At 45.3% G+C, this 17,036-nt stretch overlaps 1 protein-coding gene across 4 annotated transcripts in view; it reads left to right on the top strand.

Annotated features, from left to right (window-relative positions):
- Positions 1–17,036, top strand: part of veph1 (ventricular zone expressed PH domain-containing 1) — a 390,667-nt gene that overhangs the window by 257,546 nt on the left and 116,085 nt on the right. For all 4 annotated transcript variants that reach the window (XM_085990360.1, XM_085990361.1, XM_085990362.1 and 1 more), the window contains one exon: positions 76–282. In XM_085990360.1, the coding sequence (XP_085846486.1) occupies positions 76–282 (207 nt within the window). The remainder of the gene's footprint in view (positions 1–75; positions 283–17,036) is intronic.

The following is a 17,036-nucleotide window of genomic DNA, read 5'->3' as shown; positions in this document are numbered from 1 at the left end:
GCACAGAAAAGTAAGTAAAAGCGTAAAGATTATGTTCACAACTGCTCATTTAAAGTACTGTTGGTATTTCTCCAGAACAGAGAATAGTCCTGAGAGAGAACTTGCTGCAGACTCCTACGATGAGGCTGTGATCACTGAAAATTCAGGAGTTCAGACACTCCAGATGAAGAGGCGAGCATTTGAAAAAAAGCTGACTAACGAGAGCAGTACCCCCAGTCGTGTCCGTCGATACAGTCTAGGCCAAGCATCAAGGGAAGAATGGAAAGCAATGAGATTTAACAGGTGAAAGTCTCATTATAAAATAAACTATAAATAACTTCCTGTAATCCAACATTAATAATAACAGATATATTTTGAATGATCTGTACAGTAAAACTTATGAAGACTGGAATAAAAACAGAAAGTGCTACAAATAAACACCAAATCAGTCAACATCTGTTGAAGTTAATGTTTTTGGTATATCCTTCATCAGTTGTGTATTTTCACTTTTTTTTGGTTTATTTCATATTTTTATCCCAGCATTTGTGTTTATTTTATTGTAGTGTTAGAAAGACTACCAGCTAGAAAAAGAATTACAAAATTCCAGGACTTTTCAAGATTGCATCACAGTTCTATTTGCCAATTAAGATTAAGCAATTGATTCTTACAACATTTTTTTTGTTATGAACAGTTTTTTGTTAAATTCCATACTTTTATCATCAGCTAACTATGTCTCTGGATCACAGGGGGAAATGACTGGAAAAATGTGTTTGCTCATTAGCATTGCACAACACAAGCATATTTTTGTTGTATGCAGATGAAAATGCATCTTTTGCCTGTTTCCCCATCTCACTTGGCACAGTGCTTGAAGCTTACCTTTTTAAGGGCATGGATGTAGCATCAGTGTGTTATACCATAACAACTGATAAGTTTCACCTAAGCCACAGTAACACATGTTACTCTGTGTTCAAGGAAAACAATAGAATTCTAATATTACCATGCTGGTGACCACTTAGAATCTTTTAATAACCATTTGTTCTAAGGTGATGTGGCAGTGCAGTGCATTGATGTAGCAACTTACTGCACCAGAGACGAGTAGAATGTGGATTTGTGCCAATGATGCCACAACTTATGATCCAAGTCTCAGTCAGTGGAAAGCAGGAAGAGGCGGCCAGGGACTTCCACACAGCGATCTTTGAATATTGATTATAAAAACTTGTGATTTATTTACTAATTTATGACTCATGCTAATGAATAAAAACTTGCTTATTTGTCGCACAACTTCTGTATATTTAATATCATTGATTTTGATCCATTTATGTCATAGATCCCTGCCTGGAAGCACTGTATCAGATCAATGCAACATGTTATTTATGCTCTGAATAGTAACATACCATTGCAGTTTAATTGCTATTTTAACCACGCAAAACGCAAAACTCCAAGCATATTTGGGATTCATCTTGAATTAGTCAATCTACAATGTTCAGAAGTATTGTTCACGTTAATCACTGTGTTACCTTCTAGTAACTTGAGAAAATGCAGCAAGATGTTCAAAGCACTTTGGGTTTCCCATGGTCCTATCAATTTTAGACATATAGAAATGTTTCCAGAATATAAAATTAGAAAAGATTCCATTGTATGAATGTTTTAGGTACTATATGATGCCAACACATGATTTGTATGTTGGATAATTTCCCACTATCCCAACTGAACTCATTCATTCTATCCTGTGGTGGCAGCTAATGGTCATGGCCACTGACTACCATTCAAAATGCACAGAGGGTCTGCCAAAGAAAAGTAAAGCAAAATGCTTTACTCAAAAGTGTTCATGAGAAATGTTTCCACATACACAAAGTACACTTTAGATGCCACAACTGGTTTGAGGATGCAGTACAGTAAAGTCTTTAGAAGGTTTTGCATGTTGAGGTCAAACTGGTATGAAAGAAATCTACTTTTGAAATCTGGTTGGCCAATAGCTATGGCTACAGAGTGTTAAAAAAATATGACATATGCAAATTGAAATAAAACTTTACTAAATTTAATTGCGTATGCAGAACAGAAAAAATATGTACCTGCGTGGACACTGTTTTGCTATTATAGGCGGGTAAGATGATCATTCTCTTCCTTTCCTTTAGTGTTCTAAATATAGTGATTGGATGTATCAATGGGATTAATAAGCCTCCTTACTGTGAAGATCAGGCCAGCGAACAACAACTTGCATGTATTGAGTGCCTTTTATGTAGAAAAAGGAGAAAATGGATGATGAACCAAACAAGGAGATATTAGGAGAAGTGGCCAAGAGCTTAGTCAAAGAAGTGAGTTTTAAGACTAATCTTAAAAGTGGAGAGGGAGGTGGAGAGGCAGAGAAAGGATTCCCAGAGAATGAAGCCAAGATGGCTGAAAGCACAGCTGGCAATTATGGGGTTAAGGGATGGGGGTGGCGGGGTTGCACAAGAGCCTGGAGTCTGAGGAATAGAAAGTTTGGTTGGGGGGGTGGTGGGGATTGTTCTTGTAGCACAGGAGGAAGTTACAGAGATAGGGAAGGGCAAGGCCGTGGATGGATTTAAACATAAGAATGAGAATTTTAAATGTGAGGTGTTGGGGTCCAGCAGCCATTATAGGCCAGGAACATAAATACTGTGGCAACAAGAGCAGGTCAGAGGCTAGGCATTCTGCGGCGAGTGTTTCACCTCCTGACTCCCCAAAGCCTTTCCACCATCTACAAGGCACAAGTCAGGAGTGTGATGGAATACTCTCCACTTGCCTGGATGAGTGCAGCTTCAACAACATTCAAGAAGCTCGACACCATCCAGGACAAAGCAGCCCGCTTGATTGGTACCCCATCCACCACCTTAAACATTCACTCCCTCCACCACCAGTGTACCGTGGCTGCAGTGTGTACCATCTACAAGATGCCCTGCAGCAACTCGCCAAGGCTTCTTCGGCAAAACCTCCCAAACCCGCGACCTCTTCCACCTAGAAGGACAAGGGCAGCAGGTGCATGGGAGCACCACCACCTCCAAGCTCCCCTCCAAGTCACACACCATCCTGACTTAGAAGTATATCGCCGATCCTTCATCATCGCTGGGTCAAAATCCTGGAACTCCCTCCCTAATAGCATTGTGGGAGTACCTTCATCACACGGACTGCAGCGCTTCAAGAAGGTGTCTCACCACCACCTTCTCAAGGACAATTAGGGATGGGCAATAAATGCTTCCCTTGTCAGCGATGCCCACAATCCATATACGAATTAAAAAAAAGAGGTAGATGAGGGGGACTTGGTACAAGATAGGATACAGGCAACAGAGTTTTAGATGAACTGAAGTTTAGAGGGTGGAGGATAGGAGGTTGGCATGCAGAGCATTGAAAATTTGGAGTCCAAAGGTGACAAAGGTAAGGCATACAGTTTTACCACAAATGGGCTAAGGTAGGGGTAGAAGTGGGCAATGTTAAGGAAATAGGTAAGCAGTCTTTCTGATGGAATGGATAAGGGGTCAGACACTCAGTTCGGGGCCAAATGGGACACTGAGGTTGCAAACAGTGTTGTTTAGCCTGTAACAGTAGCTAGGGGGTAATCCAACATTAATAGTCAATGGCAAGTGTTAAGTCTGTGTGTCCCAGTTATGCTTATTATAAATCACTGGACACAGACCACAAGAATAACTTTAACAGGTCTTTACTATTCGGAGGTCAGGGCTGAACTGCCCAGTAAATCACTACACAACGCTTATATACCGGTGTGGTCACCACCGGTACTACAGTATACAGCAGCCAAGAGAAAGTAGTACATCTCTTAAGGTAGTTCTCTTAAGGTGGAACAGGTTACATACACCACAATCCTCCCTTTTTAGCTTAACAGTTATATCCCCATTTAACATAACATAATAACATATAGATATATATATATATACAACTTCATGCAAAACAGTTCAAAGATTCAGTCTCTGAGAAGGCCTCCTGATTCGAGTTGGATAACGCCTTTCAGGGGTCTCTGATTCTCGTTGCTGGGGTGACTCATCTAGTTGATCTCTTATGGATTGGACATCATCATCAGGTACATTCACTTCTGAGGTAGATGCTTCAGGTTCACTAACTTCTTCCACGGTTGTCTCTGCCGTAACCCTGGGTTCGACCCTTGTTCTCGATTCTACCAGTTGGTCAGCATGACGCCGTATTACATTTTCACCAATATCTACCGTGTACATCAGGGGTCCTTGTCTGGCCCGAATTGTTCCAGATTGCCATTTCTCGTTTTTATAGTCCCGGGCTAACACTGGTTGTCCTATTTCGAAACTCCGAGTGGTCTTGTTATTTATATGCTGGAACTGTTTGTTTTCAACTTCCCTCCGCACATTTGGTTTTAACAAGTCCAACCTGGACCGCAACCTCCTGTTATAGAACATCATGGCAGGACTTTGGTTTGTCACTGCATGAGTGGCGTTTCGATATGCCAGTAGGAATTTATCCACCTTGTGTTGTAGTGGAATCTGATCTTCGCTCATGGCCTTTATTGCTTTTTTGAACGTTTGTACAAATCTCTCGGCCAACCCGTTTGTAGCCGGATGATATGGGGCAGAGGTATAATGTTTCACCCCATTCTTCTTCATGAATTTCTGGAATTCTTCTGACACGAACTGCGGTCCGTTGTCTGAACATATTTGTTCTGGCAATCCATTTCTTGCAAATATCGTTCTTAGCACCGCGATCGTCTTTTCCAAGGTAGTGGTAGTCATCGTAATCACTTCTGGCCATTTAGAATGTGCGTCCACCGCAATTAAAAACATGGAGTCCATGAAAGGACCAGCAAAGTCAATATGTACACGTTGCCATGGGGTTGAAGGCCATTCCCATGGATGCAGCGGTGCAATCGGAGGAGCATTTTGCACTTTTTGGCACCCTGAGCAGCTTTTCGTCAGATCCTCTATCTGTTGGTCGATACCCGGCCACCACACATAAGCCCTAGCAAGGCTTTTCATCTTGACTCCCCCCAGATGACCTTCATGCAGTTCCTTTAGAACTCTCTCTCTTAACTTAGGAGGAATAATCACCCTTGTTCCATACATCAATGTTCCTTGACAGACGGACAGCTGTTCTCGTCTTGCTGAGAATGCCGGTAACAGTGGATCACCATGTGCTGGCCATCCCTTCACTGTCACTTCGTAGACCCGGGGCAGTGTCGGGTCATTCCTGGTTTCTCTTTCAATACTTGCATTGGTGACTGGTAAACATTCGATGATGGTCGAGTGAAATAACTCAACAGGGTCAACCGTCGGTGCCTCCTCCTCTGTAGGTAGTGGCAGGCGCGACAGCCCATCAGCATTACCATGCTGCTTTGTACCTTTGAATTCTATCTGATATTGATGTGCCCCTAGGAAAAGGGACCATCTCTGGAGTCTCTGTGCTGTCATCACCGAAACACCCTTCTTAGGGTTAAAAATGGATACCAACGGCTGGTGGTCTGTCAGAAGCGTAAACTTTTGGCCCTGCAGGTAATGATTAAACTTCTTTACTCCCCACACAAGGCTGAGAGCCTCCCTATCTATCTGAGCATAGTTGTGCTCAGCGGAGGTCAATGATCTGGATGCGAATGCAACTGGCCTCTCCAGGCCATTTGGCAACTTGTGTGAGAGTACTGCCCCAATACCATATGGAGAAGCATCACAAGCCAAACGAATAGGCAGTGTTGGGTTGAAGTGAGCCAACACTTCCTCTGAGGTGATCAATGCCTTGCTTTTGCGAAAGGCCCTCTTACAGTCCTCGCTCCACTTCCATGGTACTCCCTTCTGCAAAAGAGCATTCAGCGGGTGCAGCACCGTGGATAAATTTGGCAGAAACTTATGATAATAGTTAATTAACCCTAGGAACGACCTCAACTGGGATACATTCTCCGGAGTGGGAGCCTTCACAACAGCTTCGATCTTGTCAGGAGACTTATGAAGCCCCTCCTGGTCAATGACATGACCACAGTACGAGATCCGCTTCTGAAAGAACTCACATTTCTGGCGATTAACTCGAAGTCCATATTCTTTCAATCTGGTGAGCACCAGTTCCAAATTTGCAAGGTGTTCCTCGTCATCATCTCCTGTAATCAGAATATCGTCCAGGTAACATTGTGTGCCTGGAATTCCCTGTAATACCTGCTCCATGGCCCTCTGCCAAATTGCTGGAGCCGATGCCACTCCAAAAACCAGTCTATTATACCAGTACAAGCCTCTATGCGTTTTGATCGTGAGATACTGGCGTGACTCTTCCTCAACTTCCATCTGTAAGTACGCCTGCGCCAGGTCTATCTTGGTGAAGTGTTTCCCGCCAGACAACGAAGCGAAGATATCCTCAATCCGCGGAAGCGGATACCGCACCGTGTGAAGCACCGGATTAACAGTGATCTTGAAATCTCCACAGATGCGAACCTTCCCCGGTTCCCCCGGCTTGTTGCTCGATGAACGCTTCATGACAGGGACAATGGGCGTGGCCCACTCACTCCAGTCTACCTTAGACAGTACTCCTGAACATTCTAGCCCTTCCAGCTCAGCTTCCACAGCAGGTCGTATCGCATAAGGTACTGGTCTGGCTTTGAATAATTTCGGGTTTGCATGTTCTTCAACCTTGATGTTTGCCGTAATTCATCTCAGTGTTCCCAGTCCCTGTTGGAACACCTCTTTAGCATCGTCCAATATTCTGGACAATCGTTTAGGTTTGACATCTTTTTTACCGGAATCTACCGTTAGTGCTTTTAAGGAATGCCAGTCCATATTTATTTTCCTAATCCACTCCCGTCCCAGTAGTGGTGGACCTCCCTCAGGTAGCACATATAAGTCCATTCCTCGGCTTTCTTTGCCCATGTGGACCACCTTTACCTCTATCTTCCCGATGGGGTATACTCTTTGCCCCGTGTATGTTTTCAATACAATCTCCGTATCCCGTAGGGGAATATGTGAGAATAACCTTTTGTAATCTTGCTTATTCATGACCGTCAATACCGATCCAGTGTCCAATTCCATCTTCACTTGAACTCCTGCTATCTGAAGTGTGACCCAGATTGTTTGGAGGTCTGCTTCATTACCAACATTGTGTACTCTTAGACTACCCAGTTCATTACTGCTGGAGTCTGAATTTGACTTCTGTTCGTTCGAACTGTTCTCTGTCACCTTGTGTACCTTTCTGTACTTTTCCTGCGGTGACTTTTTGTTGCTGATCTTCTTTCCTGACTGGCATACTTTAGCTATGTGACCAAGCCTGCCACATTTTCTGCATTCCTGATTTTTTGAACCAGCACTGGTTCTGATCGTGCGTTGTCTTTCCACAACGATAACATTTTGCTGTACCCAAGACCATTTGATTGGTGCTGAGTTCTGGTGACCGTAGCTGCATTTCCGCAGTGCCTCTCGCTGCGGCTTCGTGCGATGCTGCAATAGTGACAGCTTTATCAAGCGTAAGATCATTCTCCTCAAGCAGTCGCTTTTGTGTTCCTTCTTTTAACAATCCACACACAAATTTATCTCTCAGCGCATCTGCTAGTCCTGTTCCAAACTGACAGTACTTTGATAGCTTACGCAGTTCAATTAAAAATTCAGCGTTGCTTTCGTCTTTCAGCTGCGTTCTTCTGTAAAATTTAAATCGTTCCGCTATCATCAGCGGCGTGGGGTTTAAATGATTTTTCAGGACAGTAACAATATTCGCGAAAGTCTGATCCGCCGGTTTATCTGGTGATAGAAGGTGCTTCAATAGCCCGTATGTCTTCGCACCCATTGAGCTTAATAAGGTTAGTGCTTTCTCATCATCTGGTACCTTATTTGCTTTACAATAAACTTCCATGCGTTCTACATACGTGGTCCAATCTTCGATATCACTATCAAAGGTATTAATGTTCCCATGTTTAGGCATCCTTGCAAGTTTTTAAATTTTTCTTTTTCTCAAAATGGCGGCTTCCCGCGTTTGTCTTCTTCCCCCGCCTACTAAAATGGCGGCTTCCCGCGCTTGGCGGTCTTTCCCGCGCTCGTCTTCTTCCCCCGCCGACTACAATGGCGGATTCCCGCGTTTGCCTTCTTCCCCCGCTGGCTGCAATGGCGATTGCCGTGCTGCTGCCATTCTCGCCTCCCCAGCGGTTCTCAATTCCCCGACGCTGCTTTTACTCCCCCGCGGTTCCCGTGGGCATTCACGCTTCCCCTGCTGTTGCACCTCTCAGCCCCGCATGCAGGCCGGTCCTTTACACCGGCTGCGTTTGAGTTCTCCGCGGCTCTCGTGCCTTAAGCTGCCCCAGTCGCTGCGCCTCTCGGCCTCGATTGCAGCCCAGCCCTTTTCACCGGCCATGGTCGAGTTCTCCGCCCTTTTTCCTCCGTTTTCCCTCCCCCACTCCACAGTCAACGCGGCCGACTTTCTGCTCGTGTCGCTGATCGGCTTACCCACCACCGTGGTAGAAGGGATGATCACTGCCTGTCGCTGATGGAGGGCTTTGTGGTCAGAATTTTTCTTTTTAACCCGGGTTCTCGATGCCTCCCGTGCGATGGTGCTCAGCAGGATGATGAGGGCGGATGCCTCTTCTCGACGCCCGTTCTGAGGACGAAGCTGCCTTGGATGTAAAACTGCCGCAGGGTAAGATCGGACTCGTCGCCACTGTTGAGTCTGTGTGTCCCAGTTATGCTTATTATAAATCACTGGACACAGACCACAAGAATAACTTTAACAGGTCTTTACTATTCGGAGGTCAGGGCTGAACTGCCCAGTAAATCACTACACAACGCTTATATACCGGTGTGGTCACCACCGGTACTACAGTATACAGCAGCCAAGAGAAAGTAGTACATCTCTTAAGGTAGTTCTCTTAAGGTGGAACAGGTTACATACACCACAGCAAGGATACAGAGTTTATGTTGGAGACAGAAGATAATGCCTTTGATGTTCTCTGTGTTTAGCCGGAGTAACTTGTAGCTCATCCATGACTGGATGCCGAGAGAGGTGGTAGATAGGGGTCGATTTTCGTTCAGGTGCGGGGAATTGGTGGTTTCCCCGAATTTAGTGATTCCGACACGATTGTAAATGGGTCTGTGAGATTGATGCAAATTTAACACAATTGGCCAATTGATTTCCAGCATGTGGGAAGCCTTGGCAATTGAGTATTTCCAGTCAGAAAGTCGCAGAATATGACGTCATCATTGCTGCTGCTTTTAAGGTTCACAGCAAGCCTTGCTTCCTCTGCAGGCTTCCAACCTTCCACATTAAGATGGCACAGGAGCCTGCAGGAGGAACGGCCAGCGGGAGGGCCAGATCTGCGCCCAAATGTGATGAGGCTTCACTACAGGCATTATTGGATGGTGCTAGGGCCCACAGGGAGGTCCTCTTCCCTTCTTCAGGGAGGAACAGGCCTCCCAGCCAGACCAAGGCTGTGTGGCTAGAGGTGGCAGGTCAAGTCAGCTCCTTGGGGCTAACACGAAGAATGTGGTTGCAGTGCAGGAAAACATTCCGTGACCTCCTTCGCACTGGAAACGTAAGTACTGTATGATGTTTCCATCACCCTCAATCTGATCCCCATTGCCTTTCCTCACCAGCACTCAGCTTTAGCAATCTCTTCCTGCACATCTCACTAGACACTCACATCCATGCACCCTTACCCATTCCCTCTCTCTATGCTCACATTCACAGAACTATGCCACCATGCAGCCCTCACACTCCCTCTCACTCTGATGCTTTGAACACAACTGACAACACACGGGGAGGGCTCTTGGTCTTGCAACCTCACTCCATCTTTGTCTCCTAAGTATCTATGCTATGCAATCTCTGCACTCACTCCTTCATTCTCACTCAACCTCCACTTGTCTCCCTCATTGCAGGAAAAGAGAGCTCACAACAGGAGAGAGCGAGCCAGGACAGGAGGAGGGCCACCTTCATTAGCCCAGCTCACCCCCTGGGAGGAAGGCGTCCTGGAGATTGCCGGGGCTGACCGAGATGTGGACGTTGGGAAGGACAGGCAGGAGCATCCCTGCAAGCTGGTGACAGAATAGTTTTCCATCTCTCTCATTGGCATTGCATGAGTCGCTGATAATGATTCTGAAGCTACATCATATGGACTTATGATCATTTGCAGAATGCAATGTGCATGTAACCTTGGCATCACATCTCTAACTTTTTCCTTGACTCCCCCCACAGGACCATTGAGAGTCCCCGTCCCCACTCTGCAGGAGGAAGAGCCTGAGCAGCCAGACTCCTCAGGAATCTGCAACCTCTGAGGGCGCAGCGTCATCAGCAATAAGCGCACCCAGCACCAGCGCAGACACTCACACCTCGGTGGGACCTTCGGGACATAGAGTAGAGTTGTCACCTGGTGTATCACAGCTCACAAGTGAGCATCAGCAGATTGTGGAGACAGGGACAGCAGTGGAGAGTCCTCGTCGGAGGGTGCAGGACTCTGCCAGCTCGGCTCAGCTGCATGTCGACCCTCTGCCTCTGGGTCCATCTGTAAGATCAGTGGTGATGGAACTCCAGGCACAGATGCAGGAGTTTCTGGCAGGTTTTGTCTCTCGGGTCGCTGCGAGTGTGGAGCGAATGGAGGAGTCCATAGCGAACATGAGCAGAGCCTTTGTGGCGTCATTGGCGCATGAACGCATCACCACGGAAAGGATGGCAACCTCCATGGAAAGGATGGCTACAGTAGAGGAGAGGATGGCTACGGCCATGGAGGAGCTAAGTCGCCAGAGTGATGAAAACATGGTGAGTGTTCAGAATAGACTGGAGGAGCGATGGTCAGCTATTGAACAGAGAAACCAGACCTTCATGGCAGGCCCTCTGAGTAGGACTGCCATTGTACAAACGGGTCCCTGATGTGCAGCAAGGTGCTCTCAAGCCACTTGCAGGCACTGAGGGGGACCTAACCTATGAGAGGGAGGTTGGTGGCAGACCTCAAGGAAGTGGGGGCTCCTCTCCAAGCGCTCACACTTCCATGCCACTGCAGAGCCCTCGGTCAGAGCCCCACCAGAGTCCACACCCAACTGAGATAGAGGTCTCAACCCTTGCACAGCCGCAGGAGCAGCAGACTGCTGGCGAGCCCTCACAGGCTCGCCATCCCAGAGGACGCCCGCCAGAGGTGTCGAGACAGGAGCAGCAGGAAAGTGAGCAAGGGGCCTCCACATCTGCTGAAGCCACAGGGGAACCACTATGTAGGAGCACGCATAAGAGGAAAATAAAGCACTAAAAGTCACAAGGGTAGTCACTTGGGTGAAATGTGTTTATTTAAAAAATGCCATCAGTTGGTTATTGTAAATAAAATTTCTGATGGCAACTTCTGCAGTTGTGGCGCGTGTCATTTCGCGAATGGGGCTGGAGGTCCTCTAATGCAAAGAGGGGAAGGGAAAAAGGCCTCCCATGCTTCTGGTAGGTGCCTCAGTTGAGGAAGTTCTGAGTGAGGGTGGCGAGAGGGGTCTCGCAGGAGGTCACACTGGAGAAGTGTGTGAGGCTCCAAACTTCCACAGCTGTGGTTATGCCTTCTAGAAGTTCCCCCAGGACTGAGACAACAAAGTCCTGCCACCTGCAAATGATGACTGATCAAATATTCTCTTTAATGTTGGACCTGCAGCTGATAGTCAGCAAGCCAATAGTGTTCACGCCAGGTTTCACAGGCATCATCCCCAACAGGCGCGTTTTGCATGGGAAAAGGGGTAAACAGGCAAGGGCCTGTTAAAATGGGATTATAAAGGCCAGTCAGTGCTGCTTAAGGGCCCTAAAGACCAGTCGCACCTGTTGCAGGCGGGACTGATTCAGGCCAATCAGACACACCTAGGTTAAAATGGCGTGGAGGTGGGAACCAGGTGGGGGGGGTCGCGACCCCTAGGTTTTGCGATTTTAGCCCCCCGCACGCCTAAAAGCCCGCCTCACAGCCCAATGAAAATTGAGGCCATAGAGTTTGATACGATCAGCATAGAAGAACGTGCATTTATTTAGTGCCTTTTTGAACTAAGGACATGCCAAAGTGCTTCAGAGCCAATGAAGTATTTTTGAAGTGTAGTCAGTGTAATGTATGGAAAACAGCAGCCAATCTGCACAAGGTCCCATCAACAGCAACGAGATGAATGAATGTTTTAGTGCTGTTGGTTGAGGCATAGCTGTTAGACAGAACACTGGAAGAATGCCCCTGTTCTTCAAATAATGCCATGTGATCTTTAATGTCTACCTGAGAGGGCATATTGGGTCTGGGATAAATATCTCACCTGAGAGACAGCACCTCTGACAGTGCAGCACTCCCTCAGTATGGCAGTGGAGTGTCATCCTAGATTATGTGCTTAAATCTCTGGAGTGGGCCTTGAACCCACCACCTCTGACTCAGAGGTGAGTGTGCTACCACTGAGCCAAGGCTGACACCTACGTGTGGAAGTTGATCCTATATATACAGATGATGTCACCAATGGACAGGAGTGGGCAAAGGATGGATCCTTGGGAGATCCCTGAAGTTGACAGTATGTGGATAGGAAGAGAAGCTATTGGTGGAGATGCTGTGGCTACGATCAGCTAGATAAGAGTAGAGTCATATGAGAGCAATCCCACCAAGCTGAACAACAGAGAAGCTTTTGAGGAGAATGGTGTGATCAACTATGTCAAAGGATGCAGAGATGTTGAAGAGAAATAAAACACCACTGACTTTCTCAGGAGGGACTCTCAGTGGAAGCACACATTGCTGATATGTACCTCCTACTTGCTAATATGTACCTCCTGCTTGGTAGATCACCACACCCACCAAGGATCGGTGCTGGGACCACTGTTCACCATTTACATAAATGAGTTGGACTCGGGAATCAGTAGTATAATTTCAAAATTTGCAGATGACACCAAATTGGGAGTTGTAGTTTATACAGAGGAGGACTGTGACAAAATACAGGAAGACATTAATAAACTTGTAGAATGGGTATGTAATTGGCAAATGAACTTCAGTATAGAAAAGTGTGAGGTGGTACATTTTGGTAGGAAAAATAAGAGGCCACATACTCCTTGGAAAATAAGAGTCTAAATGGGGTAGAGGAAGAGAAGGATCGGAGGTGGGGGGTACAGATACACAAATCACTAAAAGTAGCGAGTCAGGTTAATAAGGTCATAAAAAAGCAAACCAAGCACAGGGGTTCATTTCTAGAGGGATAGAATTAAAAAGCAGAGGAGTTATGTTAAACTTGTATCAAACCTTGGTTCGACCACACTTGGGGTACTGTGAACAGTTCTGGTCTCCATATTATAAAAACAAGTTATAGTCACTGGAGCAGGTGCAAAGAGCATTTACTAGATTGACACCAGAACTGAGAGGTTATACCTATCAGGAAAGATTGAACAGGCTGGGGCTCTTTTCTCTAGAAAAGAGAAGACTGAGGGGTGACCCAATAGAGGTCTTTAAGATTATGAAAGGGTTTGATAGGGTAGACGTGGAGAAGCTATTTCTACTTGCTGGCCAGACCTGAACTAGATGCCATAAATATAAGATAGTTACTAATAAATCTAATAGGGAATTCAGGAGAAACTTCTTTACCCAGACAGTTAGAATGTTGAACTCGCTACCACAAGGAGTAGTTGAGGCGACTAGCATAGATGCATTTAAGGGAAAGCTAGATAAACACAGATATGCTGATGGGGTTAGATGAAGAAGAGTGGGAGGAGGCTTGTGTGGAGCATAAACACCAGCATGGACCTGTTGGGCCAAATGGCCTGTTTCTATGCTGTATGTAATATGTAATACTTACATCAGTGCTCCTCTTACTTCCTAGTCTGAATAAAGTTCACCTCCAAAAAACCTACTGACAGAAACAGCTGATCTTCCATGGAATAAACCAAACAGACAGTGCCGATTTCTGTCTCTCGTGCATGTGCTCTCTGTTTCTCTTTCATCCTGGCTTCAATTTGTCTGTCTTGATGGCAATATTTTGGAGAATACTGTTATTGCTCAAGATAATTGGTTGTTTAGGTGTAATGAAATAACCATTTGCAAATAAGAAAACAGTGAATTAGAATGCAAAAAAATCACACAAATATATAAAAATATATTCAAAGACACAAAAATATTGTTTTATATTGATGTGCCACCATTGTATAAATAAGCATTCTTTATACAAACGCACGGAGTATAAGGAATAAATTGAATGAACTACAGCCTTTACTGAGACATGGCTGCAAGACAGTCAGGACTGGGAACTAAATATACCAGGTTATAAGGTCTACAGGACAGATAGGGAAAATGGCATCTGTTGTAGGGAAATTGCTGGAGTCTATAATTAAGGATAGGGTGACTGAACACCTCAAATTTTCAGTTGATCAGAGAGAGCCATCATGGATTTATGAAAGGTAAGTCATGCCTGACGAACCTGATTGAATTTTTTGAAGAGGTGACTAAAGTAGTTGACAGGGGAATGTCTATAGATGTTATTTATATGGACTTCCAGAAGGCATTTGATAAAGTCCCAAATAAGAGACTGTTATCTAAGGTAGAAGCCCATGGAATTGAGGGCGAATTATTGACCTGGTTAGGAAATTGGCTGAGCGACAGGAGACAGAAGGGATAATGGGTAGGTGCTCAAATTGGCAGGATGTGACTAGTGGTGTCCTGCAGGGATCTGTGTTGGGGCCTCAACTATTCAAAATATTTATTAACGACTTAGATGATGGCATAGAAAGTCATATATCCAAATTTGCCAATGACACAAAGATGGGCAGCATTTTAGGCAGTGTAGATGAAAGCATAAAATTACAAGGGGATATTGATAGATTAAGTGAATGGGCAAACCTGTGGCAAATGGATTTCACTGTAAGCAAATGTGAGGTCATCCACTTTGGACTTGAAAAGGATAGAACAGGGTACTTTCTAAATGGTAAAAATCTAAAAACAATGCATGTCCAAAGAGACTTGGGGGTTCAGGTACATAGATCATTAAAATGCCATGAACAGGTACAGAAAATAATCAAAAAGGCTAATGGAATGCTGGCCTTTATATCTCAAGGACTAGAGTACAAGGGGGTTGAAGTTATGCTGCAGCTGTACAAAGCCCTGGTTAGACCACACCTGGAGTACTGTGAGCAGTTCTGGGCACCACACCTTAGAAAGGATATATGGGCCTTGGAGGGAGTGCAGCGTAGGTTTACCTGAATGATACCCGGACTTCAAGAGTTAAGTTACGAGGAGAGATTACACAAATTAGGGTTGTATCCCCTAGAATTTAGAAGGTTAAGGGGTGATCTAATTGAAGTTTTCAGGATATTAAGGAGAACAGATAGGGTAGATAGAGATAAACTATTTCCGCTGGTTGGGGATTCTAGGACTAGGGGCCATAGTTTAAAAATTAGAGCCAGACCTTTCAGGAGTGAAATTAGGAAACACTTCTACACACAAAGGGTGGTAGAAGATTGGAACTCTCTTCCGCAAATGGCAATTGATGCTAGATCAATTGTTAATTTTAAATCAGAGATTGATAGTTTTTTGTTAACCAAAGGTACTTAGGGATAATGGGCCAAAGGCGGGAATATGGAGTTAGATCACAGGTCAGCCATGATCTCATTGAATGGCGGAACAGGCTCGAGGGTCTGAATGGCCTACTCCTTTTCCTATGTTCCTAGATTCTTTTGTTTGTACCAGAATTTCACTGGGACAATCCCCATCAAATCAATGGAGAATATTGTTGTTTACATAATGTAGGTTTCAGGGTAGGGGGAGAATAAATCGAGCCTGAGGTATATCGCAATTCAATCCAACAAGATCTGTGGATATTTTGTTGCTTGTTGCATCTTGTACAATAAGATAACATTGCTTAGCATTGATTGTTGACTTGCTAGAGGGCAGCAATTCCAGACTGATGAAGTTTCATAGTACAAAGATCTTGGAGTCACCAACTACATACAAAGCACCATCATCCATTGTTGCTTCTCCTGAATGTGTTTGGGTATCATTGTGATACCCCTGTATGTAGTGCGCTGTAATAATTAAGAGTGATGAGTATATATCTATGCACGGTCATACTTTGCTGTAAATTCTATCTGGCTCAAGTACTACCCATGGAAATCAACACTGAAAAATTGAGACTGTTCAGAAAAAGAGTCATCTAAAATTAATGTTTAAGAAGATAACTGCAAAGAAAAATCTCACTCTTAAGAAATATGCTGAGGATGCACTACATTTAAGATCTTTTCGATTTCTATTGCTGACAAGGTACGGCAATTTTAAGTATTTACATATGTAGTATACTTAATTCATTTTTAATTAGTATTTTAAGACACGAGAATCAATTTTTTTATAACAACTGTTTTTACAGTTTATATAAATACAGGTAGACTATCCTTTATCCGAAAACCTCGGGACCAGCCGTGTTTCGGTTTTCGGAAAATTTCGGATTTCAGAAGGTATTTTATAAGACTGGGAAATTTGTCGGGGGTGGGGGTCGGCGGGCGTCGGCGGGGGGGGTCGGGGTCGGCGGGGCGGGGGGCGGCGTCGGCGGGGGGGTCGGCGGGGGTCGGGGTCGTGCGCACGACTTACGCTGAACGAAAAAACTTTCGGTTTTCAGAGGATTTCGGCTTTCGGAAGTGCGGATAAAGGATACACTATCCCTTATCCGAAAGGGTGGGGGTCGGGGGGGGGGGGGGGGAGAAAAGAATATCGGACAGGCCGCTGCAGCTATCGGACGGGCCGCTGTATTGTTGGGTTCACTCTCCCGGTATACCTCCTTCACAGTGCCTGGCTCGGCCTGCAATCTCCTACCCAGGAGGGAACTCAGTGACCCTCTGCCCTGCTCAGCGTAAGTCGTGCGCCACTCTGGTCATGTCGTGCGCACGACTTACGCTGAACGAAAAAACTTTTGGTTTTCAGAGGGTTTCGGTTTCCGGAAGTTCGGGTAAAGGATCGTCCACCTGTACAAATTTTCATGCCATTCATAACGTGCCAGAAAATGTGCAAATCCCAATTCCATTCACTTTTAAATGCTTATTACTCCTGGAGATGTACAGCAATGAATACTCCTTCCCCTGCCCCCGCGGCTGCGATGTTACTTCTGGAGCACTGTAAACAACTAGATTCCATTGAAGTGAGTGTAAGGATATGGCAGGAGTAT

This window comes from Somniosus microcephalus, chromosome 6, assembly GCF_052327205.1.
Source record: "Somniosus microcephalus isolate GS21.2 chromosome 6, FLI_Smic_1.0, whole genome shotgun sequence".
In the NCBI taxonomy this organism is placed as follows: Eukaryota; Metazoa; Chordata; class Chondrichthyes; order Squaliformes; family Somniosidae; genus Somniosus; species Somniosus microcephalus.
The sequence above is the reverse complement of the archived record's forward strand: the minus strand, read 5'-3'. Positions and strand labels throughout refer to the sequence as shown.